At 36.8% G+C, this 22,734-nt stretch overlaps 2 protein-coding genes and 1 pseudogene across 3 annotated transcripts; 2 read left to right on the top strand and 1 right to left on the bottom strand.

Moving 5' to 3' along the window:
- The first annotated feature begins 2,601 nt into the window (after positions 1–2,601).
- Positions 2,602–4,413, top strand: LOC121251404 (36.4 kDa proline-rich protein-like). 2 transcript variants are annotated; one of them, XM_041150658.1, is made up of 3 exons: positions 2,602–2,896; positions 2,933–4,026; positions 4,131–4,413. In XM_041150658.1, coding segments are annotated over exons 1-3 (1,311 nt in total). In that variant the 5' UTR covers positions 2,602–2,680; the 3' UTR covers positions 4,132–4,413. The 2 variants fall into 2 exon arrangements, with proteins under 2 accessions (XP_041006592.1, XP_041006591.1); XM_041150657.1 differs by having other exon boundaries at positions 2,603–4,026.
- Positions 4,414–11,043: 6,630 nt separating this feature from the next.
- LOC121252568 (signal peptide peptidase-like 1) lies at positions 11,044–15,997 on the bottom strand. The gene is made up of 4 exons (XM_041152273.1): positions 15,824–15,997; positions 13,903–14,855; positions 12,056–12,256; positions 11,044–11,412 (listed from the first exon to the last, which is right to left on the bottom strand). The coding sequence occupies exons 2-4, from the start codon at positions 14,698–14,700 to the stop codon at positions 11,296–11,298; spliced, it is 1,116 nt and encodes a 371-aa protein (XP_041008207.1). The 5' UTR covers positions 14,701–14,855; positions 15,824–15,997; the 3' UTR covers positions 11,044–11,295.
- A 1,159-nt stretch (positions 15,998–17,156) lies between these two features.
- Positions 17,157–22,131, top strand: LOC121252413 (annotated as a pseudogene).
- Positions 22,132–22,734: the final 603 nt, after the last annotated feature.

Genomic DNA, 22,734 nt, shown 5'->3' with positions numbered 1-22,734 from the left:
ATCTGTCACTACGTTCGTGAAAGGTGAAGCTAGGAAAAGTTTTTAGGGGGCTTGTTGGGTTTGTGAAGTAGTTAATTATTGTAGTGGCCCGATTTCATGACCCAACCCGACAAGAATTCATCACTATTTTTTAGTGAAATTTCAATGAGGCATGAGCTATGGAGGCTCAAGATGAAGCGAACGTGGACAAGCCTCGTGGGGGGTCGAGGGTAATGTTGAAAATTGTTTGACCCTTTTTGTGACGCGAGAAACACTAGACGAAAAGTTTGCTCAATATTCATGCAACAAATCACTCTAGCGAAGCACAAGTAGAGAGTTCGTTCAAGACTCGCTTGAGCGAATAAAGCAATAATTATGAAATTAGGATTTCTACCGTATAACTATATAATTATGTTTATTATGAACAATATGGTCAAGATGAACAGTATACAAAATGTATTTTTTCATTCCTCAAGATAATAAAATACTCTACAGCTTGATAAATATAAGCACGTTATCAAACTACGTAAATCTTTGTGTTCTATCATCAATTTTTTGTTTTACTCTACTCTTCTTGCTTCGTTTTCACAACAGTGCTAAAGCAGGCAACCCGACCCCTCAAATTCATGAGAAAGGGGAAGCTACACACATATGAACAAAAGAGAGGTAGGGGACTATAGAAACTCAGGGACTAGCTGATCTCCACCGATAGAAGAACCAAAGGCCCAAAAAGGAAAAAGAAAAAAAAGGGAAAAATAGTACCTTTATGATACGTTGTATTCAGGAAATGCGTTGTTTTCATTAACAGCTATTCATTTTAAGTTGTTCAGTAATGAGAAGTCAATCCCCATGCATTCCCACAACATAGTATATATATATATATAGGAAAAAGTCTTATTGCAATTAATTTTGCAGGCCAAACCACACACTAATATTAAATGTAAGATATTTATTTAATGAAACAATACGAATTAACGACAAAAATAATTTTTGTGAGATAAATTAGAACCTTATTCTTATCTAAATTTTTTTTTCTTCATAATAATAAAAAAAAAATTATGTGAATTTGGGTATGCGGTTTAGTGTGCTAAACCGCTTGTACCTAACAAGTCCCTTTTGACACCACCATTGACATCGGTCGGCATGTGCTTTTCCTTGCCTTATACAGTGGGAGCCTTTCACAATATATGGAGAGATCAGAGACCTTAACAACCACACAACCACACATATATAGAATCTAAGATGTGAAAAATAGAGACTAAACATCTAATTTCACAAAGAAGTGAGACATTATTTATCAACAATTCTTGATCAACAACATGGGTTGGAATGAAGCTTAATTAGATTTCCGTTGAAGTTCTCGAGTTTATATAATATGTATGTAACTCTCAAGTACGTACTTTATACTCTCTATTCTTATGTACAGATAACTACTTGACATGAGTGGTTTCAATGGTTGGACATCTTTGTCTTGTTTGTTAGCAGTTCGGGGACCAGCAAGCAAGTGGTTTTTATGGTTTCTATGGGCAGAGCTATTGAACTGATCGATATGTTTCTTTCTGTTCTTGCTTTTGTTTTGTTTTTGTTTTCCGCGTTCATAGAGCCGAGCGTGCCAGCTGCATGCGTCTCTGTCATCTGCAAACTTCTGACTTCCGTGATTAAGATGCGTGATTTTGGGTAATATCCCATTAATGATCATTTGGGACGCACTCCCTAATTGGGATTTTACTCTAGATATATATCAGGTAAAAATTTTAAATACCTTTTTAAAACTGAAATAGGTATGTGCAGACTGCGTAGTCAAGGGTAGCGTCTTTGACCCGATTTTCCTAATGAAAAATCTACGTTCCAAACCTCCACCTCATGTCCCTTGTATAAAAAAAGGGTAGTGTCTTTAAAATCCAAATATAGTAGTGGTAAAGCTTGACATTTAGGCTATGTGATACGTTTTGAACTAATTAGATATTTTGAGAGTACTATAATGAGGAGTTCGTCTTTGAAACAGTAGTTATGATTCAAATTGAACATTTCACAGTAAAAAAAAATTCCTATAATCACGTCTAGGAAAGGTTGCTAGCCCACCTCCCCTAATTCTTAAGAAAAAAAAAAGTGAAACAAAGAAAAAAAAAAAATCTCAGTATCAAATTGATGATAAATCACTTCTAAATTATTTGGTTGGCCGACAGCTTCACTAGGAGCTAGGGAGGGAGTCGTCGAGTAGTCGATTCAAAGAAAAGGATTTTTCCTTATCCGATTGCTAAAATCCGAGAGTAGTTTGTCCTCTTACTGAGTTTTTTAATAGCAGGAAAATGTGTTTTTCATAGTGAAAGAGTCACATGTGAGCATCATGACCACATTCACGGGCGCTACATGACGCCACTACCTGATAAAAATGTCCTCTCTTACAAATCCGCGTTTCCTCGATTCCCTCCTCCTGAAAGTCTCTAATTTTTTGGCACAAAAGAGCTGTACCAAATCCAACTTGATTGACAATCCAAGGAAGAATACAACAACATGATGGCCCTCCAATGCAAACACAATGACAAAGACCCCACAAAGTGAAAATGCTACTACTACTACAGTCTCTACTGCTATGATCATCGATTGTCTATAAAAGAAGGCCAAGACATCATATGCGCCAGACCAGCTTGAACACTGAAACATCATCCGGTGTTGGAGTCTTGGGTTGTTGAAGAAGAAGATGGGGAAGTTTGCTCTCCCTAATCTCTTAGTTCTCCTTCTAAACTTGGGTACTTTGCTTGCTTCTCTTGCTTTACCCTACTGTCCTCCTCCAGAGTACCCACCAAAATTCCCACCCAAACAACCTCCCCACGTAAAGCCACCCTTCCCACCAAAGTATCCACCCCATGTTAAGCCACCCTTCCCGCCAAAGTATCCACCCCATGTTAAGCCACCCTTCCCGCCGAAGTATCCACCCCATGTTAAGCCACCACAACCACCCAAGCCGCCTGTAAAACCGCCCCACCCGCCATATGTCAAGCCACCACACCCACCCAAGCCTCCTGTAAAACCACCACATCCGCCACATGTCAAGCCACCACATCCACCCAAGCCACCTGCGGTAAAGCCACCATATATACCAAAACCTCCAGTTACACCCAAGCCTCCTGTCTATCCCCCCTACGTACCCAAACCGCCGGTGAAACCACCACATCCGCCACATGTCAAGCCACCACATCCACCCAAGCCACCTGCGGTAAAGCCACCATATATACCAAAACCTCCAGTTACACCCAAGCCTCCTGTCTATCCCCCCTACGTACCCAAACCGCCGGTAAAACCACCACATCCGCCGCACGTTAAGCCCCCACATCCACCCAAGCCACCTGCTGTAAAGCCACCCTATATTCCAAAGCCGCCAGTTACACCCAAGCCTCCTGTCTATCCCCCCTATGTACCCAAGCCTCCGGTCTATCCGCCGGTCGTGCCCAAACCTCCCATTGTTTATCCACCACCTTATGTGCCCAAACCCCCGCCGCCGGTTGTGACTCCTCCTGTTATTCCCAGCCCTCCCATTGTATACCCACCAGTACCAGTAGTGCCACATCCACCACCGTTGCCGCCACCAGTGGTGCCACATCCACCGCCGTTGCCGCCTCCTGTGGTGCCACAGCCGCCGCCGTTGCCGCCGCCAGTGGTGCCACAGCCTCCGCCTTTGCCGCCGCCAGTGGTGCCACAGCCGCCGCCGGTGGTTCCCGTGCCTCCAGTTGTTCCTAACCCTCCTCCGACAGAGACGCCATGTCCTCCTCCCCCACCTCCACCGGCAGACACATGCCCCATTGACACTCTAAAGCTGGGAGCATGCGTAGACGTGTTAGGCGGCCTTGTGCACATAGGGATTGGCAGTAGTGCTAAGGACACATGCTGTCCAGTGCTGCAAGGTCTGTTGGATTTGGATGCGGCTCTCTGCCTTTGCACCACCATTAAGGCTAAGCTTCTAAATATCAGTATCATTATTCCCATTGCTCTTGAGGTCCTCATTGATTGTGGCAAGACTCCACCTTCAGGGTTCAAATGTGCCGCCTAGGTACTAATCCATTTTTTCTTTCTAATTTTTTTTTTTTTTTTTAATCCTACTTCTTTTAGCTAGTGTTCTTTTAGATAGTACTCATGTTTTGTTCTATGTTTGCAGGATGCAGTATTGCATGGTGTGATCACTTCGGAAGAAAATAACAAGCGAGATGATCATGTTAATCTTTTTACAGAATTTGTGTGTTGATGTTTCGTTCATCTCATGGTGTATCAAATGATTCAAATCGATATGCTGTGGGTACAATGTTTTAGATGAATAATGTTATGTTGTGTTTTAACTTTTTTTTTCCTCCCTGCACTTTACTTGCCCCAAAAAAAATGTTGTACGTTGTTTTATACGCTACTGCAGTTTTTGAATGAGAACTTCATGAATTTCGTAAAGTTGAAGAGAATCCTTCTCTATTAACACCGACACGCATGCACACACATTCACAGTTTCTCTGTATCTGTGACTTCTCGAGAACCCCTAATCTTTTTTTAAATTTGCACTCAAATCATTTTTATATATCACACTTTTTTTTAAAAAAAAACTTATTAAATTTGCTCATCATGTCATGTAAGAAAAAAATATATGATATGTGATATGTGTGAATGATTAATAGAATTTTTTTTTTTTTTTTTTTTTAGCTGCATTCATTGAATTACAATTTCGATATTCAGTCCGTGCGGGGGAGGAGCACCGAGCATGTAGTAGCCTAGTAGGTGGCCTTGTACCATCTTGTGACTTCACGTGACTATCTGTTTCTGACTACTAATGCTAGATAGATCGCGATCAAGTACCGCAAAATAATTCATTATTATTATTATTTATATAAATTTTACACTTACTTATTTATTTTAAATAAATATACAGTACTTGTAAATATCATTCCTAGTTTTTGGATTGCATACGAAACCATTATATATGATTGCTCATTAATACGTACTGGACTTCCAATTAATTTTGAGATTTTAATGTGCAGTCTAAGACCGTCTTTGGTAAATAAAGTAATCTTATATTATTTTATTATTATTTATAAACAATTTTTTATTATTATTTTTTTATTATTTATATATGATCATCTAAAATCAACATCTAAATATAAAACTACTCCCGATAGTAATTGGTGATGGAGGACTTGGGACTGAATTTCCTTTTTCTTTTATTCTTTTATCGATCGTGGAAATTTGTTGAAAGTACGTACCGCATGCACGTTTATGGTTTCGAAGAAAAAACACAATATTAAAAAAATGTCATTCTCAAACGTATGAGTAGTAGTACTTCACTTTGACTATCGTGGGGACAAAATCCTTTAATTTCCCTTGTGTAAATTAAAGTTCATGCAATGACAAACAGCTTGTAGCGATCGAATATTATCTTGTTTGGTGCAAGCTGTTTGTCACTTGCGTACCCAACGGATCTCCAAGCGGGACCTGTGCATGTGCATGCTTATCATGTAGTACTGATACTTGCGTTATGGGTTTATCGTGTCACTTTTCATTTCTCTTAGATCATCTCTTATTTATAAATAAGAAAGTTAAAAAATTAATAGGTAATGCTATATCGGCAAAAGGTTAAAATCAGTGACATTAATATGGTACGTACTGTAGTATATCTCTATATATGTACTCACTGAAAATAATTAGGGTAGTCCGAAAATATAGATAACGTTGATGTCTATTAATATTCTACCTTACAGAAAAACTTACGAAGAGAAAGAAGAGTCAAAGGATTTAGAGAATTTGACAAAAGAATTTATTAGTCTAAAACACTTCCGATAAGCTATCTTTATGATCATATATAATGCCTCCCAATTCATGGTGCACATGAGTGCACACCAGAAGAAAAAATGATTTATTGCGGTGATTTTATTATCATTGCAAATAAAATTACTGCAATAAATGGATATTTGCAATGATTTTGATCTCGCTACTCACTTTTAACCTCAACTTGCGATTAAGTGCACTCGGTCACTGGAATTTGGTTTTTGCAACGATATAACTAAATATGGCGACGTAATTAATCGTCGCAATAGGAAATAATGTGTTGCGTCGACGGTGGGTTTTGGGGCGGCACAAAATGCAAGAAAACATTTGATTCCCCCCCCCCCCCCCCCCCCCCCCCCCCCCCCCCCCCCCCCCCCGGGCGGACTTCCCTTTGTTTTAGAATCCCGATTGCCAAACCCTTCAAAATTTCCTTCTTCAACCAAAGTCCAATATTGGCTTTTGAGATCGTCGATCGACACGGTGGGGACTCGCATTTAAGCACTGTAGGTATCTATCATGGTTCCCTTGAAATATATCTCCCCATTCATCCTCACATGAGTTGCTTATTGCAAAAATTATGCATTTTGGTGGTTTTGATTAAGCGTGTGTCTGAAAGCATGTCCTTTCTGGGCGTATGGTAAGCGTCCTTGTTTTTGTGGTTTCCTTATATATATATATATATATATATATATATATATATGTAGCTTATGGATTATTTTTCCCCTTCGTTTGGTTTACTCATGGCCCTTTCAAACACTGATGCATTGTTTGTGTTTGTCTCATTCGACTGTCTTTTAAGTTCCAAACTGTCACCCATTTAAAATTAGTGAAAATGCTGGGTAATTGAAGTTCCAAACTGTCGTTGAAGTTCCAAACTGATGCATTTAAAGGAAAGGGAATGCCTTTTATGTTTTCTACTATATTCAAGTGCAAAATTTTAGTTAGAAGTCGCTGGTACTAGCATAGCTATCCTTGTATTATGTTATAGTTGTCTTTGTCTATTTTAATGAAGCCCCTTTTGTCCATACATCTGAATAATGCTTGTCCTTTTTATTTTAGCTAAGTTTTGCAATCGAATACAATCTTTATTGCATCGGGGGAAAGTATATATTAGCTAAGTTTTGCAATCAAAATGTGGTAGGTCACCAATGTCCCACTTTTGGCACATTATCCCAGTGATTACCCTTACCTTCCCCCAAGCATCGGTAGATGTACATATATATAGTAGTTCCTATCTGGCTTTACCACTAATTACAACGAGAAAGCTTGGATATAGTATTAGTCTCTACATATATATGTTACTGATATTAATATTAGATTCTGGAAGATATATCATATAGGTTTCATTACGCAGTCTTTTTTATTTCTTATGATCATGTAGTTCCTAAACATATGCTTGCGTGTGTATAATTGGAAAATTTTAAAGGTTGAGGTAAAGAATTAGAGTTTTCTGTGCAAGAGTCTTCTTATTAGATTGGCAGGGGGACCCTTTTGAAGTAATTAATGTAGACATAAAATTCATGAATTCATACCATTCCAAAGTTGGCATTTAGAAATTATTGTAAAGTCCTCCTCCACCACCTGAATTGAGATATCATTAATGTCTGGTTCTTTTTTATTTTATTTTTATTATTTTTGTGGCATAGACAGTTGATTTATAATAGTGATGGGAATATTTTTGGCATTTCATAGCTAGAACGTGCTTCCTAATTCCCAAATATACATTTGCTAGCTAAGTTATTTCCTTTTTAATAGTAATGAGGAATATCTTCTACACTAACTTTAAATAGGAGAGCATGGGAATCTTGACGTTTGCAGTTCAATAATCGTGATTGTAAATTAAAGTACATTGTAAATTAAACTAGGTTTGTAATTACCAATGGGAAGGAGTTCACCATCTGCAGTCAACTCTTCCCCTTGCTCTGTGGTAACTTTTATGCCATCCCACGTTTTAACCTACTAAAATTAGAGAAATAATAATCAGTACAATGGTAAATGTGAATAAAAAATGTGTATGTCCATGGCCTACATAAAAAACTAAGGAAGTTCATGATGAGTAGCATGCGTTGGCACCTCATAAACTCATCAGTTTAGTACTCGATTACTAGAATCTGAATTAAATAAGTATAATTACTCTTGCTTTTGTGTCAACAAACTCTTGCTTTTGTATATAATTACTAGAATCTGAAATAGTTACATTACCAAGTACTGTGGAAACAATGGGTTTTTCATTCTGAATTTCAATGTATGAACCTTGCATACATCAAAATTTTTGAGTGTTTCTGCTATGTTGATAAACTTGTATTTGGCTGCTTGGAATACAGTTGGGACCTCAACAGCCTTTTGAAAGGCATAATTGCTAAAGCTTTTATGGCTCCATTTGGAGCAAAATTTAAATGAACTATTGTATGCATAGTAATAAAGAGCAAGACATATGCTAATAAAAAATTTAGAGAAGTTTAGTCATTTTGGGAGGAAGCTGCCATTACTAGATTTCATGTAGGGCAGTATTTTGATTTGCTTTTGCTTGATAATAAAAATGAGTTCAAACTGATAGTTTGATTTTGAACATTTCTCACTTCTAGCTGCTTTTTGTATTGAATTCAGATGTGTTGCCAATTATGGTGTAGTTTTTGCTTGCTTATTTTTTATGTTTTAATATACTTCTAATTTGTTACAGTTATATATATGTGGAAATTGGTTTTATACATATATTAATTATATCTTATAGTTATATAGGACTTTGTTATATATAAGGGTCTCTAATATGAAGTATAGCTTGTGTATAGTTCATTAGGATTTCTGTAGATTTTTTTTAATTATTTTGTGAAATTCCTTTTCTGGAGAGTAAACGTCGCTGCGAATATTTTTTTCGCAAATTAAACTTATTTGCGACGATCCAATATCGTTGGAAATTCTTATTTGCGGCGATTTTTATAGTATTTGCGGCAAGTTATAGTCGCTGCAAATTGTTTTCCCATCTATTTAATTTTGCGGCGATTCTTAAGTCGCTGGGAATGGATCAATAGCAACGATTTTTCAATCGCTGCATCTGCATATTCAAAACCGAAAACTCAATTGCAGCGATTCTAGAATCGCTTGGAAATATACATTTACGGCGATTTTATAATCGCCGCAATTGAGTTTTCAAAACTGATTAGTTAGTTGCAGCGATCTTTTGAAAGCACTTGAAAGGTGACTTTGTGGCAATTTTAGTCCTTTTGGCAACAGAAAGAAATCGTCGGAATTAGTATTTCCCAACAATTATGAACTGAATCGTAGATCATAACTATGGCGATATTTTGTACTATCTGCAACAAATAAAATCGCCGGTAAAGATAACCTTTAGCAGCAATTTTTGACTTTCATTGAAGTAGATCAAAAGTGGAGGAATAATACAAGCGAACATGCAGCGATGTGTAAATCGCTAGGAAAAGATAGGGGTGGCGATTTATGAGACTTTTTCCAACGAAAATAATCGCCGGGAAAAGTCACTTTCCTTGTTGTGGCAGACGGTTTCATGCATGCAAATTAATCCTTGCTGCATGAATCTCTAAGACAATATTGCCAAAACCAAATTTATAATGAATTATAATCACTATCATTTGTTGTCATTCAATCAAGAAGTACCTAACCCAGAAAAAAGAGAGAAAAAAACAAAGAAAAAGAAAAAAAAGCAATATTAATCATGTCCACCACTTAATTTGTCTGGGATCAATGTCCATATATATACATATATGGTAGCTCCTTCTTCACCCAAGATCGAGCTGGGTCCCCTGCATGGAGGATCGGGTCCACAGTGACAAGAAAAGGGTGTAAGAACAAAGTACACAGTTTGTGGGCAGCTCCCCCTGATCGTTGATGTCTTATCTACCTTGGTCTGCCGCCTCATCGCCCTTAATTTCGCTAGCTTCACATGAGATGAATCCCGCCTTGCAAGTCGGTTTTTGTTACCACCCTGCGTCTGTGACAAACAACATGAATTAAGATCCGCGGATGAATTGAGCTGTCATACCCTATGTTGGACGCACTGCCTATATCTAATAGTCTCAAAACCCCTGCATGCACCTAACATCGCTTATCGTTTCATGCGATCTATTCCTGATGTCATACCAGAAGGCATTCCATCGAACTTCTTTCCCGTATTAAAAAACTCAAGCGTATTTGATGATATATCTGATTATTTTTTTGGTGAATGTTCCTCCCCCACCTGTTGTTGAAATTTTGGGATCTTGTTGCCCATGTATCTTTAAACCCCTTTTATTTCAAAAAAAAAAAAAACTATGCAGAACCCAATCATCGATGTAAACTTGACGAGATTATAAATGCCGTATCTTGAGCATTGGCAATGGTGTAGGCAGAGGTACCGTGTAATCAGAATTTGCCTAAAACTGATCAAAATCAGCTTGCATAGAGTAACCGTACCATTTTGTTTTCAGCTTTTAGAAACAGTGACTCAACAAATTTGTAGTGATACAGTGCTTAGGCATTCTTTTTTTTTTTTTTTTTAATATTATTTTCTCTTTACGCACACCAAATGTCAAAGATAAAAAGCAAACAAGCCAATGTGAGATAGAAGGAGAAGAAATTAAAAAGAAAAATATGATTTTATTATTATAGATAGATAGACAAACCAACACGTGATTAACTTTTAAGTGATAAAGGCAAAAGGCAAAAAGTGATACATTATGTAAAATTTGCTCAACAGGGAGAATCTAATGCCAATGCTCTACACCTAATAAATATAGATTGTATCTCAAATTATTTCAATCCAAGACCGTGTCCATCTTGTTGGCTAGATAGAAAATACTACATAATGGTGGTCGTACAAGTATCAAACCCGAGTTCATTAATTCTCGTTTATTTTTACAATTCATCTCATCTCATTTAATTATTATAATTTTTTTAAATTCTCATATAAAATAAAATAAACAATTCAACTTTTCAAATCTCAAAAAAAAAAAAATATTAAAAAAAATATTTTAATAATATTTTATTCAACTTTTAATTCTAATCTTAATCCACAAACGAGATGTTGCATACCATAACTTTGACAATTTTGTAAACGCCATTATAACTTTGAAAAGGTCAATTTTGGCATATTGCACTCTTAATTCTGACGGCCCCCATTAATGTCTTTGCCATCGTTTTACTAAACCTCTCATGCCACGCATGTCATAACACCAAAAAGTTTAAAATAACTGCCGAAAGCCCCATCCAACCTTCTCTGTCAATCTGCCCAAGGCCTAAATGTCACGATTTTACCGTGGAAAACAGAAATATATATTGTCTCAAAGGAAAACACATCACATGGTAAGACAAGGCTCCCATAAATCTCCTATTTTTCAATGTTGGAGAATTGAATGGAAACATCTGATGCCAAATTTTAGATACCAAAATAAACATATAATTTAATTTTCTCTTGAAGTTCAACGAGGAGAGTGCTTTCACGTGAATCTACAACTCTAAATTAACACCACGAGCAGTGACCTTGTGTTGGAACATACATACAAGGTCTCAAACTTCTGTTTGGTGAGATTTATCGTTTAGGTTCGGCATGTTTCCTTCCCATAACTCCATTAGCTCCTTCCTTATCCAAGAGATCACAATAATAGGTCCCAGCGTGGAAGGCACCTATATTCAGCCAAATAGGGAAAAGGGTTACAAAGGTAGAGTGGCACAATGGTTCTTCCTTGAAATAAAACGCTGTACAATTGAACGAGGCAAGTTCCACCGTAATTATGATACAGCCATGCTACTCAGAGATACTTTCATGCAAAGGATGCATCAAATAAGCATAAACAGCCTTCTCCTTGCAATTCAGCACATCCACAGCCCTTTCTTTGGGGCCCCACGAAGGGGAAGGGGGGCGTTCAGAGTTTAAAGTCAAATATCAATATTTAGTTCCATCAAATCAATGATTGCTGGAGTCTCAAAGCAAGCATACAGTACTGACAACAAAAATTACACAGACGGTGTAACTTGAGCCATGAAAGCTTACACCTTGAAAGAAGCTTGTGAATGGCAACTTAAGGCATGATAAACCAATAAACTGCTAATCAAGAAGAGAGTAAAAAGAATTTGCACAAACCTCATGATTGCATGAACATTAGCAGATCCCAAAAATGTGACAAAGCTTCTTTTTTTTAAAGATAAGTAATAAGACTTTATTAAAAGACGCAATTCAAAAACACCGGAAGTATACAAGAAACATCTATCTAGAAGAAGAAAAAGACATGACAAGGAAAGTAACAAAAAAATTTAAAGAGAAAAATACCAGATAAAGAAGAGCAGGTTGAGGTGAGCGAGTCAAAACACCAGCAGCTAAAGCAGTTACGAGTCCAATCGCATACCCAGCAAGGGCATACCATATGTATTTGGTCCCCTTCGAAGAATATATGTCTAAGAGATTTACTGAGTCCCTGCTCTTTCGATGATCGAAGCAGAGAACTAAAGCCAAAAGCATTGAAGGAATAGCCTGCGACAAGAACATGACCAAAAGAAAATAAAAATATTCTTTTGAGGATATTCTCAGATATATGGGGAAAAAAATAATTAGCTCCTGAAAGGAAACTCTTGTTCCAGGGGGATGGGCTCAGGCCACCCCACCATGAGTATAACACACACACACATGCGCGCGCACACACATTCATGACTTAGTATTCACTGTCCGTTTCTAATGTGGGACTGGATATTACTGTGAAGGTTGAGGCGGCCAGATAGTGCAATGTCAAATCTAGAAGATGAGTCACGCTAGGGAGTGGACTGGGTCATGCGGTGGTGGAGGGCATGAAGAGATGTTTCAGAACATGAGGTTACTTCAGATCAAATACCTACTGTGAAAATCTTGGACAATGATTGTATAATGGCAAGTATTTGATGGGGAAGGAAAGGGTGGGGTAGTGTGAGGGTGGTTGTATGCATAAATGGGGCAGCAACAGGACCTCTAGTTAAACCTCGAGACAGAGACGGGAAAGGGTGCCCTGTTCCAATCCTACATTGCTGCCATTACTTATTCTGAAGTAGGGGAGTCTTATACCAAAATCTAAAAATGCAAGTGTACATATGAAGTAAAACATCTATCATATTTAAAATAATGCCTAACTGTTTAGGACCCTAATCTCCACCATAACAATCAATGGACTGTGCCCTGCTAACATTTTTTTATGAGAATGTGTCCTGTTATGATTAAAATGTAAGTTCAGCACTTTAAGACTAATAGCTAGAGGACATTTTGGTGATTCTCGTAGCAGTGTGGTATTGTCAAGTTTTGACAACATTTAAGAGCATTCATACATCTTGAAGATCATGTCTGCATGTGCCACAATCTGTATAAAATTGGGGATCCCCATAAATGATAATCAGTATCCACTTTGATCTCAAAGCTTAACATGGTTTAGGTGTATGTGCTTGTGCTTAAATCCATCGTGCATCTGACTGAAAAAAAAAATGTCAGCGGTATGGACAAAGCAGATCGCATTAAGAAGGATCCATATTGGAGAGAGTGTGAAAGGATAGAGAATGTGGCCAGGTGGAAGATATTGGCTAATGAAGAATGAGGAAAAAGTTTAACCAATAGCTCGTTCTTACAATAACTCCTCAATATGCTGGCTATCGCCTATCCATGACTACGCACAAATAAGTTATCCAAGATCCCTGCCTGAATCTTTATAATTCAAATAACGCCACCCTAGAGAAGAAAGGGTACAGCATAATATCTGGGTATAGAACTAGGATTCAAAGAAAAATGAAGCCATGCAGCACATATCACTGCCTCGTGCAGTGTGCAGACATGCATGATCACTTGATAATAATATTTCACTTGGACTAAAAAATGTCCATCAAGTGAAAGAGCGTTATAAACACATGGTTGGATCTTCCACAATGCAATCCTTGCACCTAGAAAGCAAATTAAAATTAAAGGACATACCCTAAGGCGTAACTTCCCAAATAAAATGGCAAATGATGACTTAATATTATTCATAGTAAACACAAAGATGACTGTGAGCAGAAAAATTAATTGCAACAAGATACCGACTTAAATGTGATAGTGCTCAAATGTAACAGACCTTCCAGATTTAGTAAATATCCAGTAGTACCAATAGAGAGAAAAGGATGTCATACCATGTCGCCTAGCCCAAGCATCATGAAGTCCGCAGCATTTCCTCCGGGAACCACTCCACCCAACAAATTCCTAGGGAAAACAATCTTCACGGGTAACTCCAGCTTCTTTGTTATCAATTGCAACCCAGGAAGGCTCAAACTATTAGCAACTGTATGGACAGGATTTGATGCTTGTTGTGTTGCCACTGATACCATAACATTCGCACCAAAAAACCTCTCGGAGAAGAAAACCCAGAATATGTCATATACAAATAAACAAGCAAGCAGCATTGCACATATTTTGATGTTTGGCAGACGCACGTGGCTCACAAATGCAATACATATGGAGATGCCCAACAAATTATTTAAAATCCAATGGCCAGAGACAAGCCAAGCTGCAACAATACCAGAGCATGCCAGCAGTAATAACGCTTGGATTCGTGTAAAAGACTTTGAGCAACACCGAGACACGAATGGATCGGCTAAACCAAACTGTGACTTCACATACGCAGCATAAGGAAATAGGCAGAAGAAAAGGGATGAAACAGAGGCAATGGCTGTAAATGCAGTAAGGAGTTGTGAGACAGAAGAGAAAAGGTAGAACATCAAAAGCAGACTGCAAGAGCTCAGTATTGGGATCATTAGCGCTTGCGACCTGTCTAATGTAATGGATGCTTCAGATAAGTCATGGTTTCGCTCCATTTCCTTCCCGTAATTTAGAGCTCTAAATGCAGATCCAAATGTCACGGCTACTGCAGTAACGATGAGTGTAATGGGAGCTGGCTCCAGCAAATATAAGAGCTTCCACAGTGGCTCCATAACTTACTAAACACACAGTTCCTTCCAATCTATGATCTTCAACTTGTCAGTCTTGCAGAAATAACTATCAACAGAGAAAGTTCACAATTACAGGGTCTGAAACCAAAGTTGCATTGTCTCTCTGATGATGACTTTACCAGAGAAATCCATGCAACCTGCCAGAGCAGTCATATCAAGGAAGCATGTAAGAGTGAGTGCAACTAGTGTAACTAAAAATATTAGCAGCTAAATCAACTCAAATGTAAGTTAAACCTAACTCATAGCATGGTGCTCAGACAGTTGCCTGATGAATTGCAGGACAGGGAAGGGTCATAAAACTTGACAGAGGGGGTTGGATTGTCAGAGAATTTCATCCAAACATATTTTCCCAAACAAACTTCAAAATGTTATTTTCCCATATTCTCTCTCTTCTTCGTTTTAGAAATGGAAAGCCATTTCACTAAATGCATCCAAACATGCATCTTTTGGTACCCAAGGAAAGATAACATCACATACGTTAAGCATGGAATATGCAAATCTTCAATGCTTTCTTTCCTTTCCTCGCCTAAGTCTCCTCAGCAGCCCAACGGCTGAAACCATCAAGCAACAAGAAATTCTACTCGTCTTAAACTAAATCAAACCCAGAGTTTTTACCTTCCATTTGATAGCCAAAATAACAAGAGATTCAAACAAGAAGTTCCAAATTTGTATTCTTTCCTAAGGACCCACATAGCAAACAACTCCCCCCCCCCCCCCCCCCAAACAAATAAACTGAGCCTAAAATACTACCACACTTGAGCGGAGCATTTCACTATTTTCTTAAAATGAAACAAAATGCAGACAAAAGAGTCAAAATTCTCTTCTTTTCTTTCTCAACGACCAAACAAAGGGATAAGTCCCAAAATGCAACCTTGTCGTTTCTTTTCGCATAACCAACCAGAGTCTTAATCCTAAAATTGGCAACATCTAGGACCAACAAAATAGGCAAATATAATCCATGTATGAGCGTGCGTGCAAATGTAAAGAAGGAATAAAACATATACAACTCATAAATAGCAGAAGATCTGAAAGAAAGGGTTGGAGTTGGAGAATTTAGGGTTTTCAAAGGTAATCGCCGAGAAGGGATGCGAGGACTTGTACTAACCTTGGACTTAGGGAAGAATCTGAAAAACCTGCACTCTCTTTTCCGCTAGTTTGCTGGAGACGGCCATTTAACAGATAAATAACGAGGAGTTTACGCAAAACTCCCCCGGATTGCCGTCTATAATTAAGATTGATGATTGATGTCTACTTCCTTGTCAAAAAAATAAATCAGGTCTATTTTGTGGATTTGGAACCAAACCCTACGATCTAAATTAGTACAGTAAAAAGCAAGGGTTTTTGTTTTAATTTATTTTTTGTTCCTTGATTAGAAATATATGAATAATAATGAGATATTTTATAAATAATAGTAAAATTATTTAATTTAAGATATTTTATAAAATTTTGGCGAAGAAGAGAATAAAAGTTAAACAAAAATATCATAAAGATAAAAAATTGTTATAATATTATTTTTTTTAGAATTTAAAAAAATAGAATTATTTTTTATATTTTATTTGAAAATTTGAGAAAATTATAATGATTAGATAATTATTAACTAAAAATGTTAAAAAATTGAAATTAAAAAGTATTTAGATATTGAAATGAGATGAGATAAGATCATATTAAATAAGATGGGTTGAGAGCATCTCTGAAACCAAAATGGACTTATCTTAATAGCTATTTGAGCAAGTTTTTTTTATCCTTAATAAATATTATGAATCTCGTTCTATCTTTATAATTCTCTCTTTGTGAAAATCTTTATCATTTATTAGTTTGCAATGAGAGAAGTATTATATTCACAAAAAAAATTTATAAAAATAATTAGAAATATACATAACTTCATATGATAAGTTACATCTATTTTACAATAAAAATAATTTTAAAATCTAAGCTCAGAAAAAAGAAAACGGAAGATCGGATTCGGCTTTGTCCATATAACCAGATCCAGGAGAGTATGGCGGGGCAAAATGAAATCTAGGTTATTTGAAGCGGGGTTTACATCAGGTATCGGCGTAGAGACATCAGTGGAATGTCATTCGCCTCATGTAATACAGGATAGACTGATAGTTGGTATTACACACTTGGTCCCTGAAGAAACTATGGCTCTCTCATCAGAGTTGAGGAAAATTGTGTACTGTCGAGATCTGAGAGAGATGTAGGATCTGTTATCACCCCAGAGGTGAAGGGACTTGTTGTCACCCCAGAATCTCCAATGGAGAGAACCAATAGAGTTGCTGGAGAACCTATGAGTTTGGCGTTGATGCCTTGTGCAGAGTCGAGAGTGTAGTTGGATATTGTGTCTGGGGATAACGTTGCTCCCCTGGCCTCTCTTCCTCCAATAGCAGACTGGATTCTGCCTAAAGTTAACGAGATTCAACAGTCTGTGGGAATCTCACATGGAGGATGTAAATATCAATTTAAAGAACTAATCACTGCGATTGAGGCAAGCCACGCGCTTGAAACCAAATCAAATTTCAAGAAAACCAGGGAGTTACAACGTCTTTCTTAGGCAATCAACTACGACGCTAAAGGTGGTAGCTCAACTAAAGGGAAGTTTAAAGGGAGGGCATTGTGAAGACGAGAATCAAGGGGTTAGGTGTTTAGGTAGAGTTTTAGTTCTAGGGAAAACAAGAGGTTGGGGTCGGGTCTAGTGTATTTTGGGTTGTAAGACGAGTCCAAGCTCGAGCTCGAACTCAAATTGAGAGTTTAGCTTATCGAGTCGAGCTCGAACAAAGAATAAAAAAAAATCTTGAGTTCGAGTATTTTAAGTTGAGCCGAGCTCGACAAGTCAAAGACTAACTCGGCTCGATTACAGCCCTAGTTACAACATCATTCCCGGCAGGGACAAGTTCTAACTCATGATATGCATGTATTGAGAAAAATGTTATTTATTATTTTTTAAATTCTTTTTTTCTACTTGCTTCAAAGAGATATTAACTTCAAAAATGTTTTATACGTATTGGTAAACCATTTTGGCAGCATAAGTGATTACTAATCTTTTTTTCATTTTCTTTAATTTTTGGTTTGTTTGTTTGTGCTTAATTATGTAAAAGCTTATGCACCATATATGCTGAATTAAAGTGATTAACATATCTTCTTCTTCTTCTTCTTCTTCTTTTTTTTTTTTTTTTTTTTTTTTTTTTTGTCGATGTGTTTGTTAAAACAAATGACAGACGTCATTGCTTTATTTCAGAGGGCAAAAGATTTCGGTAGCAATCATTCATGACCTTCTCCCAAAAGGTTTGGGGCATGCAAGCATGGTAAAAGTACTTAAACCTCTGTACTTTGCATGTCTAGACTTCATGCTAAGTAGTGTAATTTGATCGCTTTATCTTTGTAAGCTTCAGATGCCTATGTGGCAACAAGGTTAATCTACACTCAATGTCATGATCATTACCCAAGAGAAAAATATCCGTCGACCAAGCTTTAACTCCGATATTCCATTGATCTGTTCTTTACAGGTTTTACTTTCAGGTTGCTCTGCTGGGGGTTTAGCATCCTTTTTGCACACTGACAACTTCAGCAAGTATTTACCAGAGAATGCCAGTGTGAAGTGCTTGAGTGATGCTGGATTTTTTCTTGATGAGTAAGTTTGATCTTATTAAAATCAAGCTAGATACCCCCAATTCAGTTCAAAATCTTCACTTTTAGCGTACCAACACCTTATACAATAAAGAGCTTGGAAATTTTGCACCTCTTTTATCTTTTACCAGACATATTTTAACATTTTTTATCGGTCCTTCGCCGCAGAAGAGATATAAGTTCGAACTACACCATGAGATCCTTGTACAAGGATCTTGTTTCGCTACAGGTAGGACTTTCCATCAATGAGTTACACTACAAAACGCTTGTTGAATATTGTATATACAAAACTTCGGTGACAGTCTACTCTCTTCACATGTAAATAGTGTAAACTATAGGATGCTGCAAATTAATCTGCAGTGTCATGTTTCACCTAGCATTTAAAAACTCTCTTCTACTTCTTTTGTGGCCTGAAACTAAGGTAGTTCAAATTCGTGCCATCTGTGTGATGATTGCTTTCTCCCAACATCCCTATCTCGGGATAGATTTAAGAAGAGGTCATGGATTTATAACTATCATGTAACCGGCCCAAATGCTCAAAATAAGGTCACTAACTCAAGAAATTTTCTACAATCTTGTCGGGTCTTGGAAGGTGGGGCAGGACAAGGAAACTAGTGTCATTCCTTGTATGAAAAACCATTATAAAGTTCTATCTGATTGTGAATTTTTGTGTTCTTAATACATATTCATTTGTGAGAGGTGTGCATGTAGGACAAGGGGTTGAGCAGAATCTGGAGAAAAGCTGCACCAGTTCCCCCAGATTGCATTATTTGGTCTGATCCTTGCCGCAGTCCTCGATTCTTTGCCTCTCTTTTCATGGCTTTGTTCTAAAACGACATGGTTCTGACATCTATATCTTGATGCCATGCAGTGCTTCTTCCCTCAGTATGCATTGAAGTACATTAACACGCCATTCTTTGTCTTGAACATGGCATATGATGTATGCCACCTTCGGCTGATGTGCATGGACACTGGAGTCGTTGCAAGCAGAATCCAGCAGCATGAAATGCAATCCAGTTAGAAACATTGCAAGGTTATTCTCCATCTCAACTCTTTAACAAATACAAACCACACTTCCTCAACTAGCATCAAAATTTCGCGCGCTGGGGGGGGGGGGGGGGGGGGGGGGGGGGGGGGGGGGGGGGGGTGGGGGGTTGTTAGAATTAAAATCTCTAGAAGCCAAACAGAAAGTTTTATTTGAAAGTTGTAAATAAATAGTTAAGTTGGTTAGTTAAGTTGGTTAAGTCTGTTATAGTTATGCTTGGGTAAATGAAGTGTATAAATAGACCCTTTGTACAGTCCTTTAAGATGATGAAAGTAATGAGAAAGTTTTCATTCATGCAGTCCTCTGTTTTCATGTTTTTACACATTATAGAATTTTACATGGTTCAGAAGAGTAAAGAAAAGTCTTCCACTGAAATATTTCATTCATCTTGCTTCTTGATTTCTTTTTCTCTTGTTTCTTGCTTCAATGGCAACCTCTGAAATACCTTCTGAAAGAGCTTCTATGGCTAATTCCCCTATGCCGAATCCTTGTGATGATTCCTCGAGCCAGTACTATCTTCATCCTTCTGACAATCCAGGAGCACTTATTGTGTCTGAAATCTTTATAGGTAAGAACTATATTGCATGGAGTTGATCGATTTCAATTGCACTCACTGTCATGAATAAAATCTCCTTTATTGATGGAACTATACTTCAACCTAGAATTGATACTGATTCTAGGCTTCGAATTGCTTGGATAAGAGCAAATAATTTGGTACTATCATGGTTAATGAACTCAATTTCCAAAGAAATTCGTGGCAGTCTTCTTCATTTCACAACTGCTTTGGACATTTGGGAGGAACTAAAGACAAGATATCTTAGAAGTGATGGTCCAAGAGTTTTCTCTATGGAAAAATCCCTCAGTTCTATTTCTCAAGGTTGTAAAACTGTTACTGAGTATTTCAGTGAGTTTAAAGCCTTGTGGGATGAATATATTAGCTATCGACCTATTCCAAGTTGTAAATGTGGAAATCTTGGTAGGTGCACATGCAGTATTCTCAAGAATCTCACAAATCGACAACAATCTGATTATGTGATCAAATTCTTGATTGGCTTACATGATTCATACTCAGCCATCAGAAGTCAATTACTCCTTCAATCCCCTCTACCATCAATGAGCAAAGCATTTTCTTTGTTACTACAAGAAGAAAGTTAAAAATCTCTGTCTAACAGTGTTGGAATTTCCCTAGATTCTCATGCCATGGTTGCTGCTCAACCACAAAGATAATCATTTACTAGTGCTAGATACACAAAGCAAAAAGGAAAAGCATATTTCGTCTGTTCTCATTATGGTTATTCTGGCTATCTTGCAGACAAATGTTTTTAACTCATTGGATATCCTCCTGGATGGAAAGGTCCTAAAGGGAAAAGATCTCTCAATGTGCAATCTGGAAATTCATCATATGCACAACTCATTGCAAACAATGTATCTTCATTGGAACAAAATTCAAGTATTCCCAATATGATATTTTCTCAAAAGTAAATAAAAAATCTACTTACCCTAGCAAATAGCCTATCCAACTCCACCTAGCAAGTAGCCTATCCAACTCCAATATTAATACTGATTCCAACAGGCATCATAGTTAGTATCAATAACTGACTGATTTGTTGAATTCCTCCCCACTTCAGGCTTCAGGGATGACATGCTTTTAGCATTGAGAGGGTACAACAAACCAAGAGTGGGGATGTTCATAAATTCATGCTTTGCTCATTGCCAGAGTGAGTCACAAGACACATGGTTCAGAGGTGACTCCCCGAGAATTCACAATAAGGTACTTTCAACTTGGAATGATCAGGTTCGATTTGGGTAAGATCTAATTGAATTTGATAGACAAATTTTGCGAGAAATGATATTTATAGATTTAGAATGTGAAAGTCTTACGTACCCTTTTTTAAAAAATAGATAAATTTAAAATTTATATAAAATATAAATTTTTTAAAGATGGAGCCTAGTTTTTTTTTTTTTTTTAAAATGGAATGTGAAAAGACTTGCATACATATCATTACTTTTATTTTTTTATTTTTTTCAGAGAAAATACAATTTCAACCAAAGAGCTTTTTTTTTCCTCATCAAACCAAAGAGCTTTTCACTTTGCATATACTACAAAAAAAGGACACATCGCACCCTCTAACAATTAGCGACTGTCGTACACCGGTTTTAAGATTCGACATACAATGTTATGTCATGTCATCTTTAGAGCCAGACTTGAATGATGGGATATTATAATTTAAAGATTAATACATCAATTTTGATATAAAAATGATATTTATAGTCGAATGTAAGTAGGGATATTTAAAAAATAAAAATAAAAATAAAGATGAAATTCATATAAAAATTTTAATTTTTTAATAATAATTTTTAATTTTTTTTAAAAAAAATTTACGATATTTACACGATCTGTAACTATATCTAAGCTTACTCACTTTGATATTTTAGACACAAAGTTTGAAACTTCTGCTGATTGGAGTGCTCAAACTTCTGCGCATGCATGTCCAATTGACTGGAGTCAAGATATTTTGCAACTGATCAATATAACAATTTGAGGACATCCCATGTTGCATGAGTTTGAAGGCTCGAGAGAAGTTTAGCAACTAGGGGTTGTAATTAAAATGGAGAATTATTATTTTTCTCAGAGCATTGCAGAAGCAGTTGGTGATTGGTACTTCAACAGAAGAGTGACCCAAGAGATTGACTGTGCATATCCATATGACAGTACCTGCCACAACCTCATACCAAGCCCATAGGCTCACGAGGTGATCTTGTTCTTAATTACAATTTTATACCTTTATTTGGGGGACCTGGATGCCCTTATTTACTGATCTAATCTGACCCAAACAGAAATGTCGCAGGTCCTACATAAAGATTCGAAGTTTACGAGGCAATGATACATGAGATGTTCTCACAAGGTTCTCAAAATGCCGGCCGTGGTGATGATTTCAATGAATCTACAAAATGATGATTAAATGATTATTATAAGATATTTATTTTCATATTTCATATTTATAATTTTTTTATAAAATATAGAATGTGGAATCATAAATATTAATTGATGAGAAAAATATTTCTAATGAATATAACTGACATTGAATAGACAATTAGATTTTTACAATCCATTGTCGTTTATTTCTAGAATTTATATAGGTAATAATAAATGTCATTGCATATTATATTACAAAATGACAGTTAAATTAATAATTTTAGAGATATCCAGTAAAAATTATCAAAATTATTTGTTTAAAATAATAATTTAAAAATTAATAAATAATATTATGTTTTTACAATAATGTTGGGCGGATTGGGATTCTCTCACTCGTCCTCTCACCTCCTTTTTTTTCACTTTTTTGCCA

The sequence above is a fragment of the Juglans microcarpa x Juglans regia genome, chromosome 2S (assembly GCF_004785595.1).
Source record: "Juglans microcarpa x Juglans regia isolate MS1-56 chromosome 2S, Jm3101_v1.0, whole genome shotgun sequence".
Classification (NCBI taxonomy): domain Eukaryota; kingdom Viridiplantae; phylum Streptophyta; class Magnoliopsida; order Fagales; family Juglandaceae; genus Juglans; species Juglans microcarpa x Juglans regia.
This window is presented reverse-complemented; position numbering and strand designations above follow the sequence as displayed.